At 45.7% G+C, this 26855-nt stretch overlaps 1 protein-coding gene across 1 annotated transcript; it reads right to left on the reverse strand.

Annotated features, from left to right (window-relative positions):
• Positions 1 to 482: 482 nt before the first annotated feature.
• Positions 483 to 25978, reverse strand: LOC136652295 (up-regulator of cell proliferation-like). Its single transcript, XM_066629224.1, has 3 exons — positions 25825 to 25978; positions 13541 to 13826; positions 483 to 6771 (listed from the first exon to the last, which is right to left on the reverse strand). The coding sequence occupies exons 2-3, from the start codon at positions 13665 to 13667 to the stop codon at positions 2072 to 2074; spliced, it is 4827 nt and encodes a 1608-aa protein (XP_066485321.1). The 5' UTR covers positions 13668 to 13826; positions 25825 to 25978; the 3' UTR covers positions 483 to 2071.
• Between the last annotated feature and the right edge of the window lie 877 nt (positions 25979 to 26855).

Consider the following 26855-nt stretch of genomic DNA (forward strand, 5'->3'; position numbering starts at 1 on the left):
ACAGTTGCCACTCTGTATCTAAAAGTTCAAGGCAACCAAGATATTTTAGTTTGGGATCACTGAAAGAAAAAACAAAAACAAAACCACAGCCCCTCTGAAATGACTTTTCAGCAACCTGCAGCATGCTCACATACCTGACGGTAACACTTCATGTTTCTGATAAAGAAAGCTCTAGTCCTCATAAGTTTATCTTGCAATAAAATGATAATCTTTTTTAAAAGGTAGGGCTTGGGAACATCCCAGAGGCTGCAGGCTATTATTGTGAACCAGTAAGGCACAACTACTTTGTGTTGTATCCTACAGTCTCCTTCCCCGCAATGGGAAAAGAACTTCCTCCTGCAGAAGAACTCTGTTCTCTGGACTAAGAAAACCTTAGGCTACAACTCTTATTTGATGTCAGGCTCACTGTGCATTTACAAGTGGAGTAGAAGAATACTGAAGGTATTATATATGAACAATGTATGCAAACAGGGTGGCCTGAATGAATTAGAAAATTCTTTATTGAATAGGAATAAGCATGGAAACATTTAAAAGACAAGCATTCTTAAAGTACTATTGTAAGTTTTGTGACATGGGTATGTCTTTCCCTGGAAAATAGTTTGCATTTAACATGTCTATTCTAAATGCATTAAAGGTGCAAGCAGACTAGCCTCTATGAATTAGATGAGTATTTATCAAATAACAATAAGCATATTAAAACCTTTATAAATCAAATGCTCTCAAAGTACCTGTGTACATTTTGAGACACTTGTACATCCTATGTCTGGAAGGCAGATATTGCATTTAACATACTGTATATATTCTAAATGTGTTTATGGTTTACATGCAGTGTGCAGATTCTAAACAAAGCGGCTCGCAAAGGCTCTAACTCAGTGTTTCTCAATCAGTGGTATGGGTGTCACCAGTGGCACCTGAAGTGATATCTGGTGGTACTCGCAGGACCCCTGGACACCTGCAGCCTGGCAGTGAGACACGACACAAACAGTGGTAGGAGGCTCCAAAGCCTGCTTTTCCATGCTCTAAAAAGCCCTCCTATGCACCCTGAGCCTCTTACTGGTGTCTGTCCTGTCACATCTGGCCTCCCAACCGAGGAGTAACTGGCAGGGATGTCATCCACAGTCACTTCTGGTGGTATTTCAAATAGGTGGACCATGTGAGGTGGTACAGCGGAGGACAAAAGTTGAGAAACACTACTGTAGCTGTTTCCCATTTAAACCTTAGATACACTGCCCACCATACAAGATGGCAGTCTACAGGGCTGTTAACAAACAAGATTGATGTTTACTAAGGGCAGACAGTATTTTCATAACCTGATCAGACACTTGTATGCCAAGCTGCAAATGGCAGCTGTAATGGAAGATCAGAAGATCATCAGGTGGATGATGTGGTGTTGACAGTGTTCCCATGTTCTGGGAAAGGCAGGGCTCTGGGAAAGGCAGGGCTGGCTCCACAGCTGTAATCAATCAAGGCCAATGGAGACCTGGATGGACACCTGAGCTTCATTTGACCTTGATGGGACTTTGAATGAGCTAATGAGGTAGCTCACAGCTGAACTGCAATTTGAACTTAATGGGATATACGAGGATAAAAGGCAGCTTCAGGAGGAGCAAAGTTACCCTGACCCTGAGGGAGACGCTACCTGACCCAGACCTATGGGAGAAGGGGACTGCCAGGACTCTGCTGGAGGACACAGAAGAGAGGACTGCCAGGACCCTGCTGAAGGAGACACTGCTGAAGAGGACACAGAGGAGGGACTCTGCTGCAGAAGACTGGATTGGGAAGACTGGACTGTGCTTTGGAGTTTAGACCGTGGACTTGGACTGGAGGCTTTGGACCTTTACCCACTAAGTTAAGTGGAGTTCTGGGGAGGGGAAAGCCTCTGGACAAGAGGAATTGCTGGGAGTGTGTTTGTAGCAATAAATTCTTGTTAATTGCTCAACTGATAACGAGTTCTGTTCATTTCTTTGTACACCACAGCTGTTGATCCTAGAGATAAAGAGGGTGTTAATTAGCCAAAAAGTGGGCATTAGAAGGGAGTTGGAATATTTGGACGGGACAGCAGCAGTCACCATTATTGCACATTAAAGGCTTTTTGGATGCTCTGGAGAGCTTGCTGCTTGGTTATTCTCTTCCAGTCATCAGGGAGGTCAGCACAAAGGGCAGAATACTCCACTGCAAACTGTTTGTTGAACTCTTTGAGCACAAACTTCCAGTAATCAGAGGCTGAGATGCTGGGATCAGGCTGGATGCGCCAGTCAGGGTAGTAAGTACGGTACTCTTTATAAGGATGGACTACCCAACCAGTATCCAGATTCATAAAAGTGGCATTTGAGAAGACGTCTGATGAGCATAAGGAATACACAAGCTTGTTTGTTACAGAATTTCTATAACTCCCTAACCCCTGAGGTCGATGAATTGATGCAAAGTGTTCCCGATGATTGCCCCCTCCAGCTTCGCAGGGGACCTTACAGAAGGGGCACTGCTTCCCACAGCCAAACACACGTGTGAAAATCTCTTTCTGAGGTTGAACTGGAATGCTTGGAAGTACCGTCTCCACACTCATCTGAGACCGTTCTGAAAGAATGTCCTCCTTCACCTCAGAGATACAGGTCTGCACTGCCTCCGAGAAAGGTTCAACTTTGGCATTGTTGTTGAACAGAACAACATCCAGAAATTCTTTGGAAATGACAAGCTCTTTATTCATCTCATGCCTGAAACGCTCCAGGAATTCAGCCAAAGTTGGTTCTGCACGGCTCTCCAAAGCCTCTTTTGTCTTCTTTATCACAGCAGATAGGATTCTTCTCTCCAAAACAGCCAAGTCTTCTCTCCGCCTGTAATGCTCAAGCAGGTGTGTTTGGATCCAAGTAGTCACAAAATCTGTATAGTTATTTATATACCTCACATAGTCCTTAAAGTTTCCCTTCTCCAGCAACTTCTTCTGCACACTGAACTGGAAGAAGCTCCGACTCCCATACTGAATGGATTGCCCACTGCTGAGAATATCATCTACTATTTCTATCCCAAGCCTCTTGTTGAGGTGATCGATCAGAGCCGGTTTCAGACACAGATCACAAAAGTCCTTGGCTCTCTTCTGACAAGCATCCTTCTCATAATAAAGGTCTTTGAAGATGGAGAAATAGCGAGGCTTGAGGTTTTCCAGATGCTGATGAGGGTTGTTTGCCTTGAAGAAGTCATCATGCATTTTCTGAAAGGCATTGGCTGCTTCTCCCATAATGTAATACTTCAGTTCTACTTCAAAATACATGGTAAACTTGTGTTTCTGAAAATCTGTTCCCTGAAGTCTGTCATTGATTATCCTCAGCAATTCTAAGGAATATGTTTCATCATAGTCCCCTTTTGTACCAACTTTCTCTGTAACAAAACATTTACAGACTTCAATCAGGGAATTGGCAAGTTCCTCTGCTTTACTGTGATAATCTGTGAAAATACCTTTTATTTTTCTTATCACTGATGTGTTTAAATATTTATTATTCATTTTGAATGGGATCTGATGATAACCAGAAATGCCAGATAAAGCCTGATAGATCTGATTGGCCAAGCTTCCCCGACATTCCAAATCTTTTCTAAGCTGATAGTCGACATCTAGGTAAATGTCACGATGAGTTAAACTATTAGGTGGTAATTCTGATAAGGACTCTTTCCACATGTTCTCAAACTCCTGTTCGAGTTCCTCAGAGTTCAACTGGCATTCCCGCTTTTTACACTCTTTCAAGAGCTTGTTCACTTTTCCTTCCATGGTTTTTGAATATCTGGCTTGCAGTTTATCTACCTTACTTTGCCCCTTCATTATAAGGATAGTCTCCCGACACTTGTTCACTGAATAGCTCTCCAGCTGGTCTCGGAGCAACTTTGCACTTCTGATAAAATCTTCTCTGTACTTTTCTACAAGGTGTAAGTTGTCTCCACCACTCTCAAAATAGCTCTGTATGCATGCCAACATCTTTTGCTCTCCATCATACAATTTCTGTTGAGCTTCATGCCTTAACTTATCAAATGCCCAAGTGTCTATATCTTCTGTGGAATGATTCTGAATGGTGGCTTCAGCTTTGGACACCCAGAGACGCATCTTCTTACGAAAATTCCACTCCCATTCTGAATATTTCACTGAGAGCTGGTTATAGGCATCCACGACAAGGCTATTCCGGAAGCTGAAGATGAAGTTTTCATGTTTAATGGCATTCCACAGGCTCTTGACCCATTCAACAAAGTGGAGGATGTCTTTAGAAGGTCTGTTTTGAATAGAATTTCCCATGAATTCAAATAGGTACCTCTTAAACTCAGATACAGATTCACTGTATCCCATATTCACTGGCGCCATAGGTGGGACTCCATGCCACAAGCCAGGGATGTACCAGTTGTGTTTCTCTGGATCATAGTCCATAATGTCCGAAAAGGCCACTTCCCGGCAGTGTTTCTCCATCCTTGCTGCAGCTTTGGTCATTTCATTGAACTGTTCCAGGAGGTGTTTCCTGTCTCTCATATTCTGATCATGGGCAGACACATCACTGACATTCTGGTGGACAAACTGGCAGTTGGGTCTGTGCCCCGTTTCCTTCATCCTCAAAAACGCATGGACTACAATCTGCAGGATGTCCTTCATCTCTGTGGCATTCTCCATAGCCAGGTTCACAATAGTTATGTCACTCAGGCCAATTACCAGGGTGGCCAGTTCATTGTCGTGTTCATAGCTGTCCTCCAGTTTGGCCAGCTCAGGGGCCTTCAAGCCTTCTGTGTCTATCACCAGGATGAAATCACAGCCAGTTTCTGCCTGCAAGTGCCCTGTGACTCTAAGGAGGGTCATGAATGCCCCTCGTGTGCATCGGCCGCTGCTCACAGCAAACTGCAACCCGAACATGGTATTGAGAAGGGTGGACTTCCCAGTGCTCTGCACCCCCAGCACAGTGATCACCATCATTTTGGACTGACCTCCTAGTTTCTCATGGAGCTCAGTCAGAACATCGGTTATCCACCTCAGAGGGATGTTGGATGCGTCTCCATCAATGAGCTCCACTGGGAACCCTTCCAGCATCAGGTCAGCAGCTATCCCTGGCAGGTGGACAAACTGCCTTTTCTTCTCTGATATATTGCCTTCCTTTACCATTGCACATTCTGCCTCATAGAACTGCCCCAACTCCCGCATAAAGTGCTCCACCCCCAGGGAACTACTGGAGATTAATTTATCCAGCTGTGCTAATTGTTGTGGATCGGTTCCAGCGATGCGGTTTTTCTCTTTATATTCTTCCCGTAATCTTGACAGGTTTCCCCGAGCGATACAATCCAAGCGGAACTTCATCCATTTCAGGAAGTAATGTTTCTCCTCTTGGTGCAGATTCTGTATCCCATTAATAAATTTTGTGATCCCATTAGTAAGGTCACAGTGATTCTGCTGTACTCGTAAATCCATCCTTTTCTTAATAAGTTGTGACTTGTAATCTTCTGTTGGGGTATCTGGGGCTTGCCCCTTCATCCTGCACAGCTCTTTCTCCACTTTGGCCACACTTCTCCACAAATCCCCTTGGAGTTTCAGCATTTCTGTTTTGTACCTTGGAACATCCTTTATTTCTTCAACAATTTCTGTAGCATGTGAAATCCCATTCTGACAGCCAGGTGTATCCTCATCTATCTGCATCCCCCGTTCTTGGCCTACCTTGGCCATTTCTTCCATACTGAACAGCTTTTCTTGAGAATTCAATATGTTCTTCATCGTTGACTGAAGCTTCTTCACAAATTCTGTGGTAGTCTGGTTTTTCTCTTTCACCAGCAACTGTGACTTTTTCATGTTCAACACTGGAGCTAGCTGGTTCAAAAACACCAGTGTCTCCTTTGATTGTCTACCTTCAGTGTTCAAGATAAAGTAGTATTTAGATGTTGATCCCCGGAGAGTCAACAGCATTTCATATTCTTTGTCACAAATGTTCTCAGTTACTATAAACACAGCTGAGGATACTTCTGTTAAAAAGCTAAACTGTGCCCAATGTGACTCAACATCTCCACGGAGGTTTAGAATTGTAACAGGCTCTGGAAAAAGATCTGAATTTTCCCTCCCACCAGGAAAGTACCAAGAGATTTCTACCAAGCCATCACTGATCTCTCGAGGGACATTCCCACACTCCATATTACGGTGTAGAAAGAAATCATGGTTCTGTTGAGGCGGACTGAGGATTTCATTGAGGAGTTTAGATTTGGAGAGACTGCAGCTTCCTACTTGCACAAAGGAAATGGTTGGCATGGAGGTCAGCACCAGGCTCTCCTCTCGGAAGCCTCTGCTCTCAGCAAGGGAGTGGGGCCTCCATTTTTTCACTATGTTCCGCATGCCCCAGAGGATGAAAGTGCACTTGGGAGCTTCAAGGGGAGGCAGGATCAAAGGGAGCGCAAACTGGCACATGGACATTTTGAGCAAGATCTCCTGCTGGAGAAAGTTGTCCGAGCAAAGCAGGATGGCACAGAGGACATCATGGGGGTTGACAGAAACTGCTGTCTCAATTTCTGTCAGACAAAACACCTCACTTCCCACTTCAACCTCCTCATCCCCACATGAGTCTTCCTCAACCTCGAGCATAAGGCCAGTGTTCCTGGCTGTGCCGTTGAGGGCTATCAACTTTCTCAAGAAGTGCCAAGGTAGATCTTGCAATGTTTGAGGAGCTTTGGTCTTCAGTGTTTCTATGTTGATTTCCAGGACGTCTCCCATTGTAAGCTTCTTGATGTTTCTCTTGTTAAGACCCAACTTCATTAGAAAGCTCGTAACTCTTCCTGAGGAATAGAAAGAAAATCATTACTCTCATGAACTGTGCTATATGTTGGAAGTAGAGAAGCTTGCTTAAGAGGAGAGAGAGCTTCCACAACAACAGTCTTTTACCGGAGGAAGGCAGGGCTTGGTGGGACATGGGAAGGAGGTTCAAAGGCTCTTTCTTGGTATGACTGAGGAATTCATCAGTTCTCCAAGACTTCTAGCACAGACACCAGTAATGTAGTCCTCAGTATTACAGTCATGTGACCCCACAGAAAAGCATTGTACAACATGTGTATCGGGCAGTGTGAGTTCTCTGATCAAGCTGTGCACATGCCATACTTGAAACAAAACTGAAAGTTTTCCTCAAGGTACTGCAGAGTTTGTATGGAAAAGCTACATACTGAAACCAGTCTGAATTTGCATGAGTGTTCCTTTGTGTTGCATCATTATCATCTGCTTCTTCTAGTAACAGAGAGGGACTAAATCCATCATTCTTTCTTTGGGAAGTTAGGGAAATGAGGATTTTCTCCATTAGCAGTGCTGCAAGTTCTGTTCTTGGCCCTTTGCTATTTCCTATTCTCCCCCTCCCCCATACACTGTCCCTCAGTGATCTCGTCAAATCTTATTAGTTTCAGTACTGTCTCTACACTAATGGTACCCAGCCAGGGCCTAGGAGAGGTAATTTGTACCCGGGACCAGGGTCAGAAAGGGGGCCCAGGAGTCAAAAGAGTGGGCCCAGAAAGTTCCTGGGCTCTTACATTTTCCTATCTCACCCAAACTCACTGTCTGCGTATGATGCTGGGGGCAAAACCATGGGAATGCAGTGTCAGCTGCTGCTATTCATTCATGCCACAACATGTTACTTCTCCCTGAATGATATGGCAGGAACATGGCCCTTCCTCTCTGCCCGCTTTGCAAAAACTCCAGTTCAGGCTTTGGTCATCTCCAGCCTTCTCCTTGCTTGTCTCCCAGTAGTTAAATTCAACCCCATTACCTCTGTTCAGCACTCTGTTGCCAAAACCATTCATCACTATCATCACTCTGGCCACATCCCTCCTTCCACTTTATTTTTGTAAAAGATTAATATGCTGCTTCAAAAAAGTTAAGAAATATTATACAGATAGAGCAATCCCACACATGACTATTTGGAAATAAGTCAATCTGTGCTTAAGGGGGTCTGTTCTCATAAGTGTGTTTAGGATCGCAGCCCTCATAATGCAATACATCTGACATGATATATTCAGATCTGTAATCTCTGTACCTTTAATCAGGTACATAATCATATAATCTGTCTGCTATCTAAACCTAGAACATGAACAGGTTCCTATGTTGTATAGATGAAAATCAAGACACAACTGGATGGGGCTGTGGGATCTGCAGACCTAGGAAATGGAGTCTGGCAGATCTATCAGCAGAGAAAACAGTAGCCATATTAGGGCGCAGTCCTGCCCTTCACTTGCGCTGGCTTAGGAGAGTCACAAACATGCCGAAAGGCATGTTTGTGCCTCCTTGGGAGGAAGCCAGTCCAGCACATGGAGGTGCACTGGCCTGCAGAGGCTGACACAAGCCTCTGTGCTGGCTTCCTCGGCGAGGCTTGCATCAGCCTTGCTGGATCCCAACCCTCATTCCTGTGGAGTTCAGAGCACCTTCAAGCTGCTCCACTCTCCTTGGACTTGTGCCACCTCAGGAGGTGGCACAAGTCCAAGGAGACCCATAGGAGCAAAGGCACCCTACCAGGAGGTAAGGGAAAAAGTAAAGAGAGCAACTCACTTAGCATTCACTTCTAAATACACCAGTTATTTTTAAACGGAAAATATAGGCGAACCTTTGCAAGTAGCCAACTGGGTGATATTTTTCTTACTTCTGATTGGCTGGAAGATTTGATACACTATGATGTAAAGGCTGTAAAGTGTTGTTTAAGAATAGTAGAACAAATTAAGATATATATGTCATGTATTATACAAGAGGATCCATGAGGTTAAAATATTATTAACCTCTTCAATACTATAATATTAATAGTAATGTTTTATTATTAATATTCTTGTATATCGTGTGTATGTACAGTGCCTCAATTTTTTTTAAAATAGTAAAATCTTTAAATTTAGAAAGAACTATAGCGCATAATTATTTTAAGGATTGAGTACTTTAAATTCTTGTATTTTCTTAAGCCACTGGACACTTTAAAACAGAATTTAGTAAGAAATAAACAAAAAAACTTCAATAAAATATATTTTGAATTAATACACTTTGGGTTCAGTGATTCTCCCTCTTTCTCCATTGTTTTATTTAACTGTTGTTGTTTTTTGTTTGTTTTTGCACCATAGTCCATGGTAAATCTGGCATTGCAAAAAAATGTCTCTGGTGCCCCCCTTCCCATAAAGCCCTACTCATGTGCTTATTTTGCTTAGTGGTGAATCCAGGCCTGGATGGAGCACATGCCTCATTGTCATGGCTGTGTCAGTTCTGGCAAGTTGGATAGGATTGGACCCTAAGTACTGACAAAGTTTAGGGTGTACCTTCAGAGGTCTCAATTCCATTTGGCATATAAGGGCCCAATCCTATCAAATTTTCCAGTACTGGAGCAGCTGCAATGCAGCCCCAAGATAAGGGACCAAATGTTCCTATACCTTAAGGGGACCTCTGTGACTGCTGCCCCACCACAAGATGCAGTGCATAACCCATCAGCACAGGAAAATTGGATAGGATTGGGCCCTAAGACACCATAATTTTCTGGATTTTGTGGTCCATTCTTCCCCCAAACCTTGGCTTGATTTAGGTTACAACCTCCCTTATTTTGGTCTGAGCATGCTATAGAGGCACAAGCTAAAGAAAGATCCTCAGAATTAGACACAACAGAACTTTATGAATAAGTGTTGTACGTATTTGATGGTCTCCTTTTCCCCATTTCAGAAAGATCAATAATTTTTCTGCCACCTCCAAGAATCCTGAAGCTACATTGTATGACCTCCACGTTGCATGCAAGGGAAAGAATAATGGATGGCTTGCATATTTTAAGGACTCTGCCATACTATCAGCACCAGATTGGTTATGACCTGTGCAGAGCTGTACGGGTAGCGCAATCCTATGCTACTTGCCCACCCTGTGGTACAACCACCCCAGTATCCTGTGGGGCAAGACGCAGAAGCTCCTTAGTGTAAGGGAATACCCATGTAGTGTTCCTGCAGCCCCTTTGGAGTTACTTGGATGTGCACTAGTGAAATTGCTGGTGCACATGTGAGTAGCCCATGTAGGACTTTTAGGCATGGAGGGGGGAAATAGGATTTGGCAGCAGCCTCTGCCACTGTTCCTGCCCCTTTCCTGGGCCTGAACCGCCCTCAGACTGCCCTTCCCTCACCGAGTTTAGACCCACCCCTGCCCTTCCCTGCCCATAAACACCTTCCTGCCGAGTGGTGGGGTACTCACTGCTCACGGGCACCACGCATCTGCCCAATGGCACAGAGGACCAGCGCCAACTAACACTGGCCTCCCAGCCAGTGCCTCTCCCCTCCTGGCTGCCACAATGTGCCTTATGGCATGTTTGAAACACCTGTTTCCTAGGCAGCATTAGGGCCACCAGGATTGCCCAGCACAGGATCGGGCCCTAAGAGAGAAATTGCACTGAATAGGGGAGGCGAGCATTTCTCCTGGTTTCCCAGGTTATGTTCAGGTCTTGCAGGGTATCTAGTCTGTCCTCCTAGGAACCTCCATACTTATTTAAAGTGGCCCACCATGCAGAGATGAGACAGGGCCTGAATGAAAACAGGAGGGTCAAATTATGTGGTGCCAAGGGGAACTGAAAGAGGCAAGATGGAAAGACAGACAAAGTGTTCGGCCTTTGGCTCCCAAGACATACTTGGTGCTCCATCATTCACTTGAATTTCTATAAATAAGTTGTGAGAAGTGAAGCTTTATCTCCTATTACTGACTTCACACCACATTCAGACTTGATGATCCACCATCCCCTCCCCAGCTGAACATAAAGAGGAGGAAATACAGGCTCTTGAGCAACTCGATATTATGTTTTTAAAAAATGACAAATTGCGTCCATAGTTCATGATCTGAAGATATTTCAGATTGAAAGATATCGCTTAACATTTCATCAGAGGGAACCAGAAATGCAAGTAGTGGTCAAGTTATCAAGGGAGAGTTGGTTCCTCCAGGGGATAATTTTGACACATGCAGAAGAGATCAGACTCTAGATACCTCAAAGCACGTTTAAATTGCAGTATGGTATGTGAATTTGCTCATATTCATCCTTTTGTCACTCTTGCCTCTCTCATTTCTCTTTCTGCGTTATCTCCACCACTGTTGATATTTAGATTTGAACTTTCTTGGGGCCACATTGGGCATTTCAGCATTACTTTTAAACCCAGAATGCTGTAGTGGTCAGACTAGGACCAGGGAGATCCAAGTTGTAGCCTCCACTCAACCAATAACCTCTTTGGGTGACTTGGGCAAGTTACCCTCTCCCAGTCTAACCCATGTCAAAGGGTTCTTGCGAAGTTAAAAGAGGTTCATGGGGGAGAGAAGTATATATGCCATCCACCCTACGCTCCTTGGAAGGAGACTGGGATAAAAATGTAACAAACAACAGACCATTAGTACATTAATGTACTAATTTGTTGACTTCTAATCTAGAGACAAAAGGAGTCCCAGAGTTTGCTTGGGGGGGGGGGCAAACTCAGCTTTTATTATTTAACTAGATCCATGTTTCTAGGTCTCATGAAAGAAGTTTGAAAAGAGGTACATGAATGGTTTATTTGCCAGCTGACTCCAAAAAAAAACCTGTAACACCAAGGGTGAGCTCAATCCTAACCTGTGCTGGAACAGGCACGATAGGCTTGCGCTATGTCCACTGCAGATTAGGTGAATGCTGGAGGTCTACTCAGGGTAAGGGGATATTTTTCTCCTTACCCCATGTTGAGCCCCAGCCATTGCTATGGGGCTATTTGGATCTGTACCAGTGATTTCACTGGTGCAAATCCAAGCAGGCTGTAAGGCTGCCAGGCCTGGGAGTGGGGGTTAGGATCCAGCATAGGAGGAACCCAAGTTACTCCAAGGAACCCATCCCCCTCCTGGTCCAATCCACCCCCCCCATTCCACTCCTGCCCAAAAACACCACCTCCCCTCCTCTGTTCCACCCTCTTGCCACCTGCTTGCACCCCCTGTTTCAGCCTGCCCAGGCTGGTTAAACATACTCTGTCTGGGGTTGGATCTGGTCTCTGGGAGCTGGTACGGTCCTCTGCATTGGCCCAGTCGACTCCCGAGTTGGTGCGAATGTGCGTTATGGCACGTTTGCGACACCTGGGAGCTGGTGCAGTTGGCCTGCACAGGCACATTGATGCCTCAGGATTGCTCTGCCCGACTGCAATCCTATGTACACTTACATGGGAGTAAGTCTCATTCAATGAGACTTACTTCTGAGTAGACATGCATAAGAGTGGGCAGACACTCTGAATCAGGGACCTTTTCCTCTCTTGTATCCAATAAGGAAACTCTTACATACATGACCATAATTTGTAAACCATTTATCTGTCAATAGCAAAGGATGACTGGGTTGCTGATGGTTAATTAAAAGGGCAATTTACCTTCAGGGTGAGGTTTGATTGAGATCAACACACTGCTGGGTAGGGGCAAAGAGAGAGGATGCCAGTTGGCAGTTTATCTCTGTGCATCAGCAGAAGGGTGGGACAGGGAGAAGGGAGAAGGGGTCCCCTGGTGGAAGCCAATTCTACCCAGCATTTGAGTAACCATATGCAACTGGGACGCCTCTGCTCCTGAACATGTTGTGGTCAGTAGGGGTGGAAACATAAGCAGTATTGGGCTACTAGGAGAATTAATTGTATGTACCTGAACATACAATCCTGTACAGGCAAGCAACAGGGACATCCCCCCTTATACCTGGCACATCAAAGCACCAATAAGATGCTATGATTTTTGTAACAGCCAGAGACATGTGATGCGACAGGCATGTGATGCTGGCACCTCCTTATGGCTGGCACCCCGGGTCAACCCAGCCCCTGCTCCCCCTTGCTGTGCTACTGGTCATGGTCTGATTCAGTGGAAGGAGCTTCATATGGCAGAATTTAAGAATACTAGTTCACAAACCTTACACAAATACACCCATTTATGAATATGCTAGACCCCACTCTTTTTCTTCTAGAACCGGGAAGAAGCTCATAATTAAGCATTAACCCAAGCTCACTGCTAACCTAGAATTTAGTCTTCCAGAACTCTTTACTCTAAACCCAGAGGAACACAAGACTGACTGTAGTAAGTGGCATGGCAAAAAGGCCCCTGTCTGCACATGATCAGTCTTTTCCATCAAGTGTGCCATGGTTGGCTTCTGCATCTGATCAGTTTCTGAAATTGCCCTTTGCTTGGATCAGGGGTCTCCAAACTTTTCAGCAAAAGGGCCACATCATATATCTGGCACAGCTGGAAAATAAATACATGGAGAGATGATGCACTGGGACTTTGATTGAATATAATAAGTGGGTGGGGTGGAAGAAGGAGAGGGGCTGAGCAAAATTGACTTGCACAGGGAGAAGGGAGAATGGGTAAGGATTGAAAAAGCATGAGTATATGCTACATTCAACCACTAGAGGTGCTGAATGGAATGGAATGGAATGGAATGATCGGTAGCTAATTCACCGCATGCTGGATGTCATAAATCCAGAGGCAAATCTTGGAAGTGGTTGCTTGTGCCTTCTAGAAACTGCTGGCTGCCCTGCTCCTGTATCTTAACCAAAAATTTGCACATCTTTTTCTCTGGGTTCGGCAACTTACCTGAAGGATCATGTTTTTCCTGAGAGATGACGTCCTGGGCAGCTGTGTCATCCAAGTCGGGGTCAGGAGGTTTTTGGAAAAAGTCGACGATCTTTCCACTGGCCCTCCAGAGAGCCGCAAAGGCCATGGGTGCAGACAGTGGTAACTATCTGGAGAAAAGCTTTTAACACACGATCCAAATCTATTAGACCAGTGGTTCCCAAACCATTTAGAACTGGGACCCACTTTTTAAAGTGACACTCTATCAGGACCCACCGAGGTTTACCAGACTTTTAAAAAAGGAGATCTAGAAAGAAATAATATTTTATTTAGTAACAATAACCAGAAAAAAGACCCTCAGATATTTATCTCCCTATTTTCACGCATGCTTGGAAACTGCAGGAACTGAGCTCTTTGCAGGGTAATTAGCAGTTACGGTATCTGATTTTTGAACAGCGTCAGGGCTTGAGGCAACTAGTTATCTGATCTTGCCATCATCCTTTGGGGACCCACCAAAAATCAGGTTGCAACCCACCAGTGAATCCTGGCCCACAGTTTGGAAACTACTGTATTAGACTGTACTGCAGAATTGTACTCCATTTTGTGCTGTAAAATCCCAACATACAACACCAATTTCTAGCATGAACAAGCCACATGTGTGCACATCTAGGGGAAGGAATCTTTTTTCATTATTATTTTTTAACTATAATGTTGTAACAATGAGTTGGATCAGGGCCAGCCTGTTCATGATGACAACTGACAGCTCAATCCTATGCACACTTTCCTGGGAGTAAGCCCCATTGACTCTAATGGGACTTACTCCTGAGTAGACATGCATAGGATTGGTCTGTGAAGCAGTTGCCTCAGGCAGCAGATTAACCAGGAAGGGGACACACACACACACCCATCTCTGTCTGCCAACTTGCCTCCATTGCTTCTCCTTCCACTCCCTGGATTAGAAAAGGAAGAGGGGGACAGAAAAGAAGAGAAAGTGCGGAGGGGAGGAGAGTTCCACAGTAGAACACTGGAGCGTGGGAGGGGCAGAGGATTGAGAAAGGGGGGCAGCATTTGGCATGTTGCCTCAGCAGGTCTTGAGCTGGCCCTGAGTGAGATGAAACATTTTAGAACCTTTTGATCAACCTTTTGATCAAAGCAGTGCAGCTGGACGCAGAGCAGCTCATCTGCTGCAGTAGAAAGGGAATGGCTGAGAGAGGCACTCATTTTGACCTGTAAGGACCTCAGCAGCAAGCAAGCCCTGAGCTCTTCAACAGTGAGCTCCAAAAAATAAAAATAAAAAAGGAAAGGGAGACTCCGGTTGTGGTGACATGTAACATGTGTGCTATGTTTGTCTTCTTGCCTGCAGATCCGGTGAACCACACACATGTGCAAACTGGTTGCACTGTTGGAGGAGAAGGTGAGAGGCAGAAGAAATATCCACTCTTTGTCAAATCAAGACATCTGAGGAGTTCCTGGACACAACACACACAGAACTTCTCCAAAGGCAACACTGGAGGATACCACTAGGAACAGTGAGAACAAGACCTCCACAGGGGAAGAATCTGCATGGAAGTGAGTGACTGTCCGGAGAAGGAAAGTCAAAAGGCATGTTGAATAGGCCTACATAACCTATTCCAGTGTCTCCCAGATGCTAGCACTTCTGAAGACCCTTCTCACAGACACCAACAGCTGGCAGAACCAGAAAGGGTAGGGAAAGTCAACCCAAGAAGAGAAGGTGGAGGAAGGTGGTTGTTGGGGATTCCCTGCTTAGGGGTGTCAAAGCTGCTGTGTGCCGGCCTGACCCACGTGTTCATAAGGTGTGCAGTCTTCCTGGGATGTGACAGAGAGATTGCCAAGGCTGGTCAAACCCATGGATCACTATCCTTTCTTGCTCATTCACATAGGAACAAATGATTCTGTTGGGTGCAGCTATGAGCAGATCATTTCAGATGACAAGGCTCTGGGCAGGAGGGTGCGACTTGGGGGCCCAAGTGATATTCTTATCTGTTCTCCTGGTAACAGGCAGAGGACTTCAGAGGGAGAGAAGAATACTCCAGGGGAATGACTGGCTATGTTGATAGTGTCATCAAGATGGCTTCTGGGACTGCGCTTCCTCGATGAGGGGCTGTTGGCTCAAGACGAACTGCACCTCAAGAGGAGTGGAATGAATGTTTTCAGTGGAAGCATGTCGATCCTGATTAGGAAAGCTTCAAACTGAATGAGAAGGGGGTTGGAGACATCAGCCAGAAGCTTATTTCACAGGTAAGTGCTCCAGATGGGAATCCTCGGGACACTTCTGTAACTAGGGAATATTTGGAGAGGCCCAGCCTAACTAAAGAAGGGGAAGGGACATTGGGTCATAACCTCAAGGGCTTACTTTGCATATATACAAAAGCACGGAGTATGGGAAATGAATACGATGAGTTTGAACTTCTAACAAGTGAAGGTAAATTTGACTTGATAGGAGTAACTGAAACCTGGTGGGATGACTCTTATGATTGAAATGCACACATGGGAGGCTAGAAGGAAGAACAGATGTGGTAAAAGGGGAGGGGGGTGGCATTATATGTCAAAAATTTATACACCTGCTCAGAAATCCAACAAAATGGTCCAGGTAACCCCATGAAGAGCATCTGGGTGGTTAGGGGGAAAAGCAACAAGCACTGCATTGTGGTGGGTGTCTTCTATAGACTGGCAGGCCAAGGGGAGGAAGTGAACGAGGTTTTCTTGAAAACTGGCAGACATTGCAAGGAAACATGAGGTAGTTGTAATGGGGCACTAACTATCTGGATAGCTGTTGGGAGGCCAAGCATGGGAGCTCCAATAAATTCCTGTTGTGCCTAGAGGATAACTTTATCTTCCAGAAAGTGGAGGAAGGAACAAGGGGAGGGGCCATCCTTGACCTGATCTTAACCAGTAAGGAGAAATTGGTTGATTCCAATTCCTACTACTATGGTTCTTACTACTTTGACCTGATTGATGAGGTCAAAATAGTAGGAACCTTACAGGAAAGTGATCACGAACTGCTGGAATTTTCAGTCTTATGGCAAACAAATGGAATACACAGTGAAACCTGTATATTGGATTTCAGGAAGGCTGATTTTAACAAGCTCAGAGAAATTTATTTATTTATTTATACAGGTATTTACATACTGCTGAAATGGAAATGGTCCAATGGAAAGGCAGAAGCCAATATGGTTGGTTCCAGCACACAAGACTGTGTTCGGCCATGAACTGCCTCAGGGACTCCGGCTCTGGATTTTGCCTCGAGGTTGACTCCTGAAGGCTTTTCCATAACTGGATGTAGCCACAAGGCAGTGGAGGTTTGGGATCAGAGTTTTCCTTCTCTCAGATAAGCTGCCTTCCCAGGCTGACGAGTCCCATCTACCCAGTGGCTGTTTAGTCACCTCTTACGACAAGTACAGCCAAACCGAAGGCTTATTCTTATCCCCAGCCCCCAGGGGATAATCTCATGTACTGACTGGGTCACTAGCTTACTGGACAGTGGGAATGCTGTGGATGTAATCTATCTTCAGTAAAGCATTTGACAAGGTTCTACATGACATCCTAATCAGCAAGTTCGTAAAATATGGGCTAGATCAGTGTTTCTCAAACTCTGAGGGAGCTTTACTCCCTCAGTAAGTTTTTGCAGGGGAGGGGCTAATGTAGCGACACAACCCCCAGGATCACATTGCTTGGGGGGGCAAGAAGGGTACTTTCCACTTACTTGTAACTAGGGAGGGCTGCTAGAGGCTACAGGAGGTGCAGGGAGCCCTGCGCAGCTGTCCGCAGAACTCCCTGAGGCTTGGAAGTGCTTTGCGCCCAATTTTACTGAACATTCCAAGACTTGTGGAGCCCTGTGGAGGGCTGTGCAGGGCTCCCTACACCTCCTGCAACCTCCAGTAGCCCTACCTAGTTACAAGTAAGTGAAAAGCACACCCCTGCCCCCCTTAGTGACATGATCCTGAGGATCACATTGCTGCCTCTCTCCTTCCTCTGCCCCTTAAAGGGATGGAGGAAGTGTTACACAAACTGGTGGGTTGTGATCCATCAGTTTGAGAACCACTGGGCTAGATGGTACAATTGTCAGTCAGATTTGCAACTGGTTGGTCAGCTGTACACAAAGGGCTTCACATCAACATGGAGACAGTTTCAAGTGGGGTACCCCAGGGCTCTGTCTTTGTGAGGAGCTCCAGAAGTATCTCTCCCAACTGGCAGAATGGGCAGCAAAATGGCAGGTGCATTTCAATGTAAATAAGTGTAAAGTCATGCACACTGGGGCAAAAAATCAAAACTTCACATATGTGACAGATCAGGAGAGAGATCTTGGGGTGGTGGTGGACAAGTCGATGAAAGTGTCGACCCAATGTGCGGCGGCAGTAAACAAGGCCAATTCTATGCTGGGGATCATTAGAAAAGGTATTGAGAACAAAACAGCTAATATTATAATGCCGTTGTACAGATGGTAAGGCTACACCTGGAGTATTGTGTCCAGTTCTGGTCACCACATCTCAAAAAGGATATAGTGGAAATGGAAAAGGTGCAAAAGAGAGCGACTAAGATGATTACTGGGCTGGGGCACCTTCCTTATGAGGAAAGGCTACAGCATTTGGGCCTCTTCAGCCTAGAAAAGAGACTCCTGAGGGGGGACATGATTGAGACATATAAAATTATGCACAGGAAGGATAAAGTGGATAGAGAGATGCTCTTTACACTCTCACATAACACCAGAACCAGGGGACATCCACTAACATTGAGTGTTGGGAGAGTTAGGACAGACAAAAGAAAATATTTCTTTACTCAGCGTATGGTCGGTCTGTGGAACTCCTTGCCACAGGATGTGGTGACGGCATCTGGCCTGGATGCCTTTAAAAGGGGATTGGACAAGTTTCTGGAGGAAAAATCCATTACGGGTTACAAGCCATGATGTGTATGTGCAACCTCCTGATTTTAGAAATGGGCTATGTCAAATGCAAGGGAGGGCACCAGGATGCAGGTCTCTTGTTATCAGGTGTGCTCCCTGAGGCATTTGGTGGGCCGCTGTGAGATACAGGAAGCTGAACTAGATGGGCCTATGGCCTGATCCAGTGGGGTTGTTCTTATGTTCACAGTTCACTTTAGCATCTTCATCAATGACTTGGATGAAGGGATACAAGGGGGTCTCATCAAATTACAGATGACACTAAGCTGGGAGGACTAGTAAACACAAAAGAAGACAGTAGAAGTCTTCAGGAAGACCTAGACAAAATGGAATGCTGAGCTGAAATGAATAAGATGAAGTTCAACAGGGACATTTGCAAGGTTCTGCAGTTAGGCCAAAATAACCAAAGACACAGGTACAGAATGAGACATACCTGGCTTGGCAGCACAACATGTGAGCAAGATCTTGAAGCTGCAGTGGATCACAAGATGAACATGAGTCAGCAGTTTGATATGGCTGCAAAGAAGGCAAATGCAACTTTGGCCTGCATTAGTAGAACAGTAGCTTTCAAGTTCCAAGTCGTTGTGGTTCTGCTTTACTCTGTGTGCAATTCTAGGCATGTCACTTTAAGAAAGATGCAGCTAAAATGGAGCTGGCTCAGAGGAGGGCAAGGAGGCTGATCAGAGGGCTGGAGGATAAGCCCTAAGACAGGGGTGCTCAATAGGTGGATCTCGATCTACCAGTAGATCGTGAGGCAAAATGAGTAGATCGCAGAGTGCCGACCCCCCCCCCCCTTTCAGGTGCCTCTGGGAGGAAACACCGGGAGTAAGGCCCATTGTACTCAATGGGGCTTACTCCCAGGTAAGTGTGGCTAGGATTGCAGCCTCACAGCCTAATCCTAGGCATGTCTACTCAGGAGTAAGTCCTGTTATACTCAGTGGGGCTCAAGGTACACCAACATACATTGTACACATAAATGTTATATGTTATGATGGTGCGAACATTGTAAAAAAACTCTGGTAGATCTCCGGGACTTGCTGGGTTTCAAAGTAGCCCTCGAGCCAAAAAAAGTGTGAGCACCTCTGCTCTAAGAGGAAAAGTTGAGGGAACTTGGTATGTTCAACCTGGAGAAGAGAAGGCTGAGAGGGGTTTTGATAGTGCTCTTCAAGTACCTGAAAGGCTGTTATAGGGAAGAAGGGACAAATTTGTTCTCAACTGCCTCTGAAAGTAGGAATAGATGCAATGAGGATAAACTACAAGAGAAGAGATTTTGATTGGCTATCAGGAAAAAATTCCTGAAGGTTAGGGCAGTTCAGCAGTGGAACAGATTGCAGAGGGAGGTGGTGGACTCTTCCTCACTTCAAGCAGAGGCTGGACAAGCACCTGTTGGAGATGCTCTAGGAGGATTTCCTGCTACAGTCAGGCAGTGGGTCTATACTGCTTGAGTAGCAGGTTTTTATACTGTATATGTCAGTATACATGCTTACAAAAACTGAGGGTGGCAAGCATCATTTAGCAAAGACATTCCCCACTTCTCTGAAGCAGGAAGGGATGCTTCTGCTAAGATGAGGCCTGCTGAAACAGGAACACACATCCTGTAAAAATAAAGAATGCCTTGCTATTGTAACTATAATCAATGCATTTGATCATCATATGATCTATCAGTTAAGATTTCTCCAATGAGAAGCAGCCCTAACAGATCCTGATTGACCATTTCGATGCACAAACACTTTACTATAGCTCTTCCCCAGGACATCTAGGAATTTTGCATACAAAAAGGTACCTTTGTATTGCATTGGCAACCTTCAGTCTCAAAAGACTCTGGTATCGTGCTCTGAAAGGTGGTTCTGGAACAGCATCTAGGTGGCTGAAAAGGCCAATCCGGGAGTGACAATCCCTTCCACAAGTGCACAGGGAGCAAGTGCAGTCTGTCCCTGGTCTGTCTCCCTGGCTATGGGCCTTCCTTCTTTGCCTCTTTGCCTCAGACTGCTGGCAAAGTGTCTCTTCAAACTGGGAAAGGCCATGCTGCACAGCCTGCCTCCAAGCGGACCGCTCAGAGGCCAGGGTTTCCCACTTGTTGAGGTCCATTCCTAAGGCCTTCAGATCCCTCTTGCAGATGTCCTTGTATCGCAGCTGTGGTCTACCTGTAGGGCACTTTCCTTGCACGAGTTCTCCATAGAGGAGATCCTTTGGGATCCGCCCATCATCCATTCTCAGGTACCATGTGGATGTCAATGGGCTATTTCTGGTTGTATTGAGCTGCGTGATAAGATGGAGTCTGCAGGTGCAGCTTCCCATATCATGACGGGGATATTTAGGGCACAATCCTAACCAGGTCTACTCAGAAGTAAGTCCTATTTTGTTCAATGGGGCTTACTCTCAGGAAAGTGTAGTTGGGATTGCAGCCTTAGTCATGGAAAAGCTTCCCCTGTTGAAATTCACCTTGTCATGCTAGGTGGAGAATGGGGTGGGTGGGTTAGGGATAAAGTGGTAACACTGCTCTCTGTGATCTTAGCTGTTAAAACACACGCATGGTCATTCTAGCAAATGCTGAAAACCTTCCCATCTTTATGAAATTAGCAGCGCAAGAACACAGCTGGACAAAATGGAATGAAGAAACTGACATGAAAATATGCAAGCTGAGCCTACAGAGAAAAGGGAAACTGACTGCAAGAAGGCAAACACTGCTTGTCAAAAAGTTACTGGGACTGCCTTCTAGTGGAGGCCAAGTGGAAATGCTCTCCACTTTACTTAGGAATTAGGCAGTGTAAATTTAGCAGGAAATCTATGTGCTTCAATATGTTGACAATTCCCAAGCTGAGGTGGGCATATACAATTGTACGCTGTGGGCCCAATCCTATCTAACTTTCTAGCTCCGGGGTAGCCAAATGCAGCCCCATGGTAAGGGAACACATGTTCCCATACCTTGAGAAGGCTCCAGTGACTGTCCCTCCACTACAGGATGCAATGCACACCCCACTGGCACAACTGCACCAGCACTGGAAAATGGGGTAGGATTGGGCCCTGCATTACCAACTGCACAGATGAAAGGCTGCTTTCCAAAGATACCACCAGAAAAACATTATTGTGATTGCCCTTTGATTAAATTAGACGCACCATCACATGCCTTCTTTTGCTGCCTGAAACATATAGCAGCTAGAGGGATTTTTAAAGAAATGGTTGCAAAAATACACAACACTTCTAGACCTTCCTAGACTGAAACTACTTTTAAGCGGTTTCTGCAAAGAGTGTCTTGTGGACGTGGCCAATTTTTGTTTTAATGTGTTTTTAGTCTCGAACGTATAGGTATATGGCTTATAGGGCTAATTACCCTAATAAACTTTGACTCTGAATCATGGTCATTAATACAGGCATGCCCCCTTATCTGCAGGGTTTCATTCTGAAACTCCCCCCCCCCCCCAGATAGCTGAAACCGTGTATACAGATGGTCCTGCTCCCCCTCTGGAGGAGAGAGGAGTCCCTGGCCTATGCTGAGCTCAGAAGCCCTGCTGGAGACAAAGGAGCAGAGCTTCCCTCGCCTCCGGAGGGGGCATGCATGAGAGAGCACACACTGGGGGAGCTGGACCCAATCTGCAGGTAACTGAATCTGCAGATATGGGATCCACAGATACGGGGGCCCTCCTGTATCTTTTATTGCACTGTACTTGTGGCTACCCAGAAATAGAGTCTGCTTGAGGGAGGCGAGGTGAGCAAAAGCAGAGGAGATAGAGGGGTGGAGACACAAAATTAAGACATTGACAGGGGCTGCTATCCATCCTCCCCTCCAAGAAGGGATGCCCTCCTCTTCTCCAGGCAACTTCACAAAGCACCCGGATGACATATTCTCTGAGCCATATGCTGGAGAGAAGCCAGCCCACACCAGCTGTGCCACTATGCATGTTGACTGCAAGTCACTCTTCTGTTATATAAACACAATTCTGTTATGAATTTGCCTAAAGAAGCATTCTCCTTGATGATGATGAAGAGCTTCTGTAGCTTGAGGGGAAAAGAAAGTGTTTCAAAGCACCTGCAATTCTGAGAATGACTGCCAAGTCACTCCCCAATGTGTACATTTACCTGGCCAGGCCAGCTGGCTAGAATGACTCCTTGAAGAAAGTAAGCTGGTCCCAAAACAGAGACCTTCGGTAATTATTATACTCAAGAAAGCCTGGCCTGATGTTTCACTACTTATTTGTATTATTAATAATAAACACCTACTACTATTAGGGGTCATACATACATTCTCTAAACCAGGGGTGCCAAAACCTCAGCCCTGGGGCCACTTGCGGCCCTCAAGGACTCCCAATGCGGCCCTCAGGGAGCCCCCAGTCCCCAATGAGCCTCTGGCCCTCCTAAGATTTGTTGCAGCTCACATTGGCCCGACGCAACTGCTTTCAGCGTGAGGGTGATTGTTTGACCTCTTGCGTGAGCTATGGGATGAGGGCTCCCTCCACTGCTTGCTGTTTCACATCTGTGATGCAGCAGTGGCAGCGAAGGAAAGGCCGCAAAGTTTTGAGCTTTGTTTGCAGAACAGCACACTGGAAATGGGACAAAAAGATCCAGGTCATTGGATTAAAACTGACAAGCTGAAATGAGCTGATCTACAAGACCCTTAGAATATTGGGATAAATTGACACTAGGCGAATTCTTCATTAAGGCTGCCCAAAGAACCACCTCTTTTTTCTTTAAGAGTAGCACCTCCACACAGGGCAGGAAAAGACCTGAAACCCTGGAAAGTCGCTGCTACATGGTGTAGTCAATACAGGATGACCTCTACGTATACAATGGATGTGTTTCTGGAAACAGAGTCCCCTGTGAAACACTGCTTTAATGTGGATGTGTTTACTCACCAGTCCATTCGGTCAGAGCCTGCTGCTTCACTGACTATCACACACCTCCTACAAGGCAGCAGTGGAGGATCATGGGAGGAGCAACTCTCGGGAGGAATGAGCCAAGCTGTGACTCATCCTTGGGAAGTGCAGGACTCAAGGTATCTGGGATACTTGCCTTGCCCACTGGTTGCTCCCTCAAAGCATTTCTGCTAGCGGGTGACTGGACCTGTGCCAGCCAGAACATGCTGCACTCATGGGCACAGCACTAGCCAGAGTATCCGCTTCTGTTGGTTGAAAGCACAGTGCAGACAGCTGTCCTTTACTGCCTCAAGCTTGTTAAATGGTTTTATGAATTTTAACCTTCTTCCTTTTTTAAAGAATACTGCAAACGTTACGCCCAAGACAAAGAGTGCTATAATGAAACAGTTTTATAGGACGTATTACAGTAATGGATGTGGTGACGGCATCTGGCCTGGACGCCTTTAAAAAGGGATTGGACAAGTTTCTGGAGGAAAAATCCATTACGGGGTACAAGCCATGATGTGTATGCGCAACCTCCTGATTTTAGAAACGGGCTATGTCAGAAGGCCAGATGTAGGGGAGGGCACCAGGATGAGGTCTCTTGTTATCTGGTGTGCTCCCTGGGGCATTTGGTGGGCCGCTGTGAGATCCAGGAAGCTGGACTAGATGGGCCTATGGCCTGATCCAGTGGGGCTGTTCTTATGTTCTTAACTACAATTCCCAGAAAGCCTTGCAGGTCTCTTGTTATCTGGTGTGCTCCCTGGGGCATTTGGTGGGCACTGTGAGATACAGGAAGCTGGACTAGATGGGTCTATGGCCTGATCCAGTGGGGCTGTTCTTATGGCCTTGCTTTGTGCCAGGCCTTTTATAGGCCTTGAACTATTCCAAGACCTTCATTCATTCATATAAGTTCATCTTTAATATATTCATTTATGTAAACTTATATAAATTTATTCAAAATGTAAATGTAAATTTTTTTTTACCAGCCCCCGACACAGTGTCAGAAAGATGATGTGGCCCTTCTGGCAAAAACTTTGGACACCCCTCCTCTAAACAAATGAGGTCCCACCCAAAAGTGTATGCTTTTCTCTCAAGCATGCATATTCATGAGAGAGCATAAGGGAGCATGTCTGTGTCAAGAATGCCTATCTCTCTCCAGCCAGCACACACCCATTCACATACAACACACTCTTTGTAAAAAAAAAAAAAAAAAAAATCAAATGGTCTAACCCTTATATTTCCAAAAGATGTCTTCAGAGGTCAGAAAAAAAAAATACCATTGTGTAACCTTTGGTATCATAGCTATTTGGGGGAATATTATCAGTAAGTATAGCTGCTTTGAATGCCTGGGGTAGAGATAAAGCAGAGTATAACTAAATAAATAGATCCACTAAGGAGGGGCTTAACAGTGAGAACTCACCCATTTTAGATTTTCTATCCCAAAAGAAAATACAGTTAGAGCAGTGGTTCTCAAACTGGTGGGTCACACAACCCACCAGTACATGCAAAGGTTCCTCCATCCCTTTAAGGGGCGGGTGAAGGGGAGAGGCAGGGAAGCAATTCCCAGGATCACGTCTGCATGGGGGTGAGTGGGGGTGTTTTTGACTTACTTTATGAAGGTAGGGCTGAGCAGGCTGCAGGAGGTGCAGGGAGCCCTCCACGGGGCTTGGAACGTTCAGAAAAAGCGGGTGCAAGGAGCTGCTTTGCTCCTGCTGTTTCTGAATGTTCCAAGCCTCGAGGAGCCCTGTGGAGGGCTGTGCAGGGCTCCCTGCACCTCCTGCTGCAGCCCCACCTTCATAAAGTAAGTCAAAAACACCCCCCCCCCCACACACACACACAATCCTGGGGATTGGGTCATTGCCCTAGCCCCTCCCCCACAAAGACTTACTGAGGGAGTAAAACTCTGAGAACCACTGAGTTAGAGGATCTTGACGCTTTTGAGAACCCAACCTCTCCAATTAACACTTCCCTATGTGGGAGAAATAAGGTTTCTTTCTCATAAAAATCAGAATCCATATTGGCAACTTGGAATCCACATTGTCTGTGTATCACAATATTCAAAAGCTGCTAGGCCAGCTAGTGGACTTTTGTCCTCAGTTACTGAACTCCAGAGGACTCTGCCAGGGTCAGGCGGTCAGGACATGGCCAGAACCTGGGCATAAATGATTCTTTAATGGATATATCCTGCTCCATTATCTGTTTTAAAACTCTTGCATATGGGTTTTGTCTGCTTTCTTGTAGACAGCAGTATACCAATAAACCAATCTAGCTGTCCATTTTACTGTAGTTAATCTAGTTGATAATGAAGAAAGTCCCTACTGAATCTGATAAGAAACTGGATGATCTCGTCCCAAAACCCTATATATGACTTGTAAGTTGTTCACTACAGCCTTCCCATACCATCAGAGAACACTCACCAAAACTCTAATAAACAGCCAACTTTTAACTCCAGTCAGGTCTTTGCTTTCCTTCCCTGACACCTATACTTTGTCTTCCCCACAATCCTTCCACCCACGTAATCTAGAACAACTTACCTAGATGTCATTCAACGCAGGCTTAAGAAAAAGGAGAAATAAACCAGAGTCTGCACACATATAAAAAAACCTTTTCTGGTCAGTTATATGTAGCTGTAGATAGATAGCTGAAACCAAAACCAGTCTGCCTCATTTCAGAGAAACCACACAGATGCTTTCGATTTCAGCAGGAAACCACCCTTAGGGGTGGATCTCTTTTCTAAAAAAGCTTCCAGTCTCAGAAAACTAGCCTGCTCTTCTCCACTTCCTGCGTGCATGTTTCCCATCCCTGGAGGAGGCCTCCCTGACTGCCTCCCCACCAAAGGATGCAGGCACACAGATGCTTTCGATTTCAGCAGGAAACCACCCTTAGGGGTGGATCTCTTTTCTAAAAAAGCTTCCCGTCTCAGAAAATTAGCCTGCTCTTCTCCCCTTCCTGCGTGCATGTTCCCATCCCTGGAGGAGGCCTCCGTGACTGCCTCCCCACCAAAGGATGCAGTGCACACCCCATTGGGATGGTTGCACCAGCACTGGAAAATTAGATAGGATTCGGCCCTTAGCTATGCCATTGGCTTTGGGAGGTGGTGAGCTGCTGGATGGAGGAGGTGGGTTTTCCCCCAATTTATCTTATCTCCAGCCAGCAGACACCCGTTCACTTACAACACACTCTTTGTAAAAAAGGGAAAGCGGCTGCTCTGAGCCTCAGGCACAGCAGAAGAAAAAGGAGCAGGCAGCTAGAAGGGGCTGGTTGCGGCTGCTTTGCACCTCCTGCTGTCCTTGCTCCTGCTCCTAAGCAAGAGGAAGGCTGCAACCCGATCCTGATTTACCTGGGAGTAAGCCCCATTGACTATTATGGGGCTGACTTCTGAGTAGACATACCTAGGATTGGGTATTAAGTCCGTGTTGCTTCCTCTGCGTGCTGGCTGGGCGACCAGAGAAGCTTGGAGGAGCAGTGAGCCAGGAGCACTTGGCAGCCGAGTGAGTCTGCTGAGGCCACCAGCCTAAGAACTGGCTGACTCACAGGGTCCTGGAAAGTCCCTTTGCTTTGCCTC

This window comes from Tiliqua scincoides, chromosome 5 (genome assembly GCF_035046505.1).
Source record: "Tiliqua scincoides isolate rTilSci1 chromosome 5, rTilSci1.hap2, whole genome shotgun sequence".
NCBI classification, from domain to species: domain Eukaryota; kingdom Metazoa; phylum Chordata; class Lepidosauria; order Squamata; family Scincidae; genus Tiliqua; species Tiliqua scincoides.

Bases quoted from the DNA above. Each gene is read 5' to 3' on its own strand.
- LOC136652295 (XM_066629224.1), bottom strand. From the start codon at position 13,667: ATGGCCTTTGCGGCTCTCTGGAGGGCCAGTGGAAAGATCGTCGACTTT. The intron at 6,772-13,540 runs GTAAGTTGCCGA...TCTATTCCTCAG, and splicing joins GGAAAAACATGATCCTTCAG to GAAGAGTTACGAGCTTTCTA.